This window comes from Sphaeroforma arctica (genome assembly GCF_001186125.1).
Source record: "Sphaeroforma arctica JP610 unplaced genomic scaffold supercont1.1514, whole genome shotgun sequence".
In the NCBI taxonomy this organism is placed as follows: domain Eukaryota; class Ichthyosporea; order Ichthyophonida; genus Sphaeroforma; species Sphaeroforma arctica.
Genome location: NW_014039044.1, coordinates 5283 through 8906, shown reverse-complemented (window position 1 = coordinate 8906; position 3624 = coordinate 5283). Strand labels below are relative to the sequence as shown.

General features: G+C 45.7%; 1 protein-coding gene across 1 annotated transcript; it reads right to left on the bottom strand.

The window, feature by feature from the left end:
• Positions 1-2371: 2371 nt before the first annotated feature.
• SARC_11067 (hypothetical protein) lies at positions 2372-3168 on the bottom strand. Its single transcript, XM_014294860.1, has one exon. The coding sequence runs from the start codon at positions 2983-2985 to the stop codon at positions 2575-2577; it is 411 nt and encodes a 136-aa protein (XP_014150335.1). The 5' UTR covers positions 2986-3168; the 3' UTR covers positions 2372-2574.
• Between the last annotated feature and the right edge of the window lie 456 nt (positions 3169-3624).

Sequence of the window (3624 nt, the reverse complement as noted above, 5' to 3'; positions counted from 1 at the left end):
TTACTACGCTCCATGATGTCACGCAGATGATATCTATTCGATGGCCAATCGGGCCATGTGCGTGGTGACGGTACTGAACGTTTCTCCACCGGTCTGGACTTGAGCGTAGCCCGAAGCGTTTGTATCGCTCCCCGGAGAGCATCGGCCCGAGCCGTATTCTTATCTTCTATTGCTAGGCATAACTCGTCACTAAGGTGTAGTATGCGTGCATGTAGAGCTTGGTGACTTCTCTCAATACTTTTCGAGTGTGTGCAGAGGTGTGGTGGTATCCTTCTCTAGTTGTTTAGGTGTACGCACGTATTCACCCGCTGTATCTTACTCAAACGAATTTCTCTGCTGCTGTTGGCAAACAATGTGCTCAATCGATCATGCATGTTCCTCAGCGCTTCACCCCCATGAGGGTTCTGCTTCGCTAGAGCCTGTTCGCGCGCAAAATCTTGAAATGATTGGGCCTCATCCTCAGACAGTTGACTTTCCGATACTGGCGATTCATACCCGAGTCCATGATGTGGTCGAGTACGGCCGTGAATACGGAACGTCGTGTTGTCCTCGTTCCCCGATGACGGGCGCTCACGCTTGCGCGTGCTGTCAGGTATCCCGTTAGTAGAAAGTATGGGTGTGGGCCGCCCTGAAGAAGTATGCCGAAGACTTTGTTCGTACTATTGTCCAATAGTGACTGCTGTTGCGCCATCAACTAGGTCAATTTCTGAGCAGAATCCTGTTCACGCACCGCACCCTTGTTGTTGGTACGCCGACGATGACGTCTTCGCTTGTTGAGTGGTAGACGTGGTTGGTCGTTGTTAGAGGACGATGGGCCGGAAATTTTCCGAAGACGAACGAGAAGGCAGACCGTTACTAGCTATATATTCACCAGTAACGGCCTGATTCTGATCCGCACGCAGGTCGGAAACCTCCATAGACTCAGCGTCGAATACGACGTCCTCTTCCGGTAAGTTAGGTTTACCTCTGGGTGCTGTTGGTGTCTGCTTACTGTTAGCAATCCTCTAGTGACGAACCTCTTGACGCGCCTGTTGGTGCCCATCCGAATCCTGCTCGGGTTGCTGCCTGGTACGGTCCGGATTAGACTGGCGACGCTTAGTGCCGCAACCGCCAATATCGCCTTCCTTGCGACGTTCATATTTAAGATGTCGCTGTCGACGACTTTGGCGGGGGTTGGACATGGTGTAGGAAGTTGATTTCAATGGAGGTCTTTAATATGTTGGCAAACGAACTCGAAATATATTTAGTATAAATACCCATATTAACCCTAGAGTCCATTCCTCGAACGCATCAAACCTCGACGATTGACGTCATGAAACGGGATGACCCATTCTCGACTATTTCAACTCACACCCAGAGTGATAGATGCGTCTCGGCCTGAACTCACCATCCAACGATCACGGTCTGTTGTCTTGTTTTCCCTATGTCGAAGCTCTTGCTGAGGTACACCCCGATTGTCGGATACTTTCTCTTGAAATCATTGTAGTCTACCCTTACTCCGATGGGGAGTCATTCCTACCTTCGGTGTATGGTTCCGCTCCTTCGAGAGCACCTAAACTCCCTACTTGGTCCTTTTCTTCGCTTCCTTTACTCGTTGTGTCTCGTCATGTGCCATTGCAGTCGTCGAGTTGTGTCTTCCTATCGTCTATGTTATGTCGTCATATGTCGCACTCTAAACTTACTCTCCAACAAATAACATGTACTCTGCGCTCCCCCAAACATCCCCCTCTAGTTATAGCCAAATGCAACTTTTGACCTGAAGACCCTGGTACATCAAATACGTTTTAACCACACACATCTTGTGTTACTTTCTAGAACATAATGTACGATCCTGATGTGGCTCACCAGTTCCCTCTTAGTTCTCTGTGTACACTCTAATATCTTATTTCCTCAACAACCTATACGGCTGCACCATCGTTCAATATTGGCTGTAAACGCCTTCTCACGGGGTCTCAATTAGCTCGATTTCGTTACCACCCTCTGAAGTAACCCTTGTAATAAATATCCTATGTGACTCTTTCTGTATATTCGTGTTGGAGGCTATAAACCTATCGGCTAAACTATCATATTCCGTAGCGTACAAGGAAACCATTAAATGCGCATGTAACCTGTCGCCCAGTTTCTAACTATCGATTTAGCTGACTTACTAAGTTCCCTTCGCGCAAGATGCTCACTATCTTTTTGTATTCGTAGTATGTATCGACAGCCGTAAACTCTACTTATTCTATGATTAACGTTTGCTTTGAATGTGTCATGGTCACCTCCTGTTGCCTTCGATCATAGAAATCGACTGACATTTCCACATCACAACGCGTCTATTATAGAGTAAGACTGTAAATCTTGTATGTTATATGTCAACGTCCAACTATATCGCATTCTTGCAAACCCAACTCATAATATAAACTGACTCGGCCCTAGACATGTACGCTTCCCATACTCTTTTACTATAGTTCCTATTGAATCTCCCCTTTTCCTAACTACCCCTCTTGACAGGGTTCAGGCTTTACACTTCGCACGACATCACTACACATTCATACTCGTACCTTACAAACCTTCAACCTCGAACACCTTTCCCTAAACATCTCTACATGTCTGCGTCTTCTGGTTGGTCCTCTGTCTTGTCGTTCTTGTGCCCTTGATGTATTCGACTGTGTGGTTTCCTCGTCGGATTCGACCGTGGGTGCATTTTTTTGCCTTTGTTCTTGTGGTCCAAATGTCGTTGGTTAACCGCATAGACAACCTAAAGCGCTCAATATGTCTGGCCATGTTGATTCTGTTGATCCTGAAGCTACTCCTGTTCACCTCGGAACTCCTGGGTGGTTCCCAGCGGTCATTCTGGCTATTCGCTCTCGACTCTCCTTCCACTTCACTACTGCTATTTGACAGGAAAGGTGGCATAGTAACACTGGCTTCGTTACTAGAGTACCCGATATTCTCCTCTTTGACGGGAAGATTTTGGTAGATGTCGTCATTTTGTTGCGACATCTTTGAGTCCTAATGTTCTCGATGTCCCTTTCTATTTTAGTTCTATTACTAAAAACAATCTAACAGCTACTGTCTATGTCTTGTATAGTAGCTATTTCCTGATTGCTAATAAACTAACAACATCTATTGTAAGTTAAAAATGTCGTAGGAACACGCGAAAGATAACTTTTCTCAACGTTCTCCCCACATAGAGATGGAGACGTTTTTCTTTTATTAGTGTCTTTATAATCACTGACTCCTCTAATTGATGAGTCATGAGCCGATTCTATAATCGTTGACCTTTCTAATTGATGATTCATGAACCGATTCTAATATACGGTAAAACTAAGTTTATCAGGTCCCTCCGATAAACTCTAATTAACCTAAATTTAACTCTACCTGGTGTATTCCGACCACACCCGTCACGAGACTCCAATAGACCTTTGGTAGACTACTATAGCTAGCAGTATATGCACACATGGCACATGGGAAGTAAACCCGTAGCCTTAGCAGATCTGAGGGATAAACCCCCCCCCCCCCCCNCCTCTCTCTCTCTCTGTCGTACGTACGTACGTACGTTACGTTAACGTTAACGTTAACGTTAACGTTACGTTACGTTACGTTACGTTACGTTACGTTACGTTACGTACGTTAACGTTA

What these genes read in the sequence shown, in the direction of transcription:
- SARC_11067 (XM_014294860.1), bottom strand. Translation starts at nt 2,985, where the DNA reads ATGTCGCAACAAAATGACGACATCTACCAAAATCTTCCCGTCAAAGAG.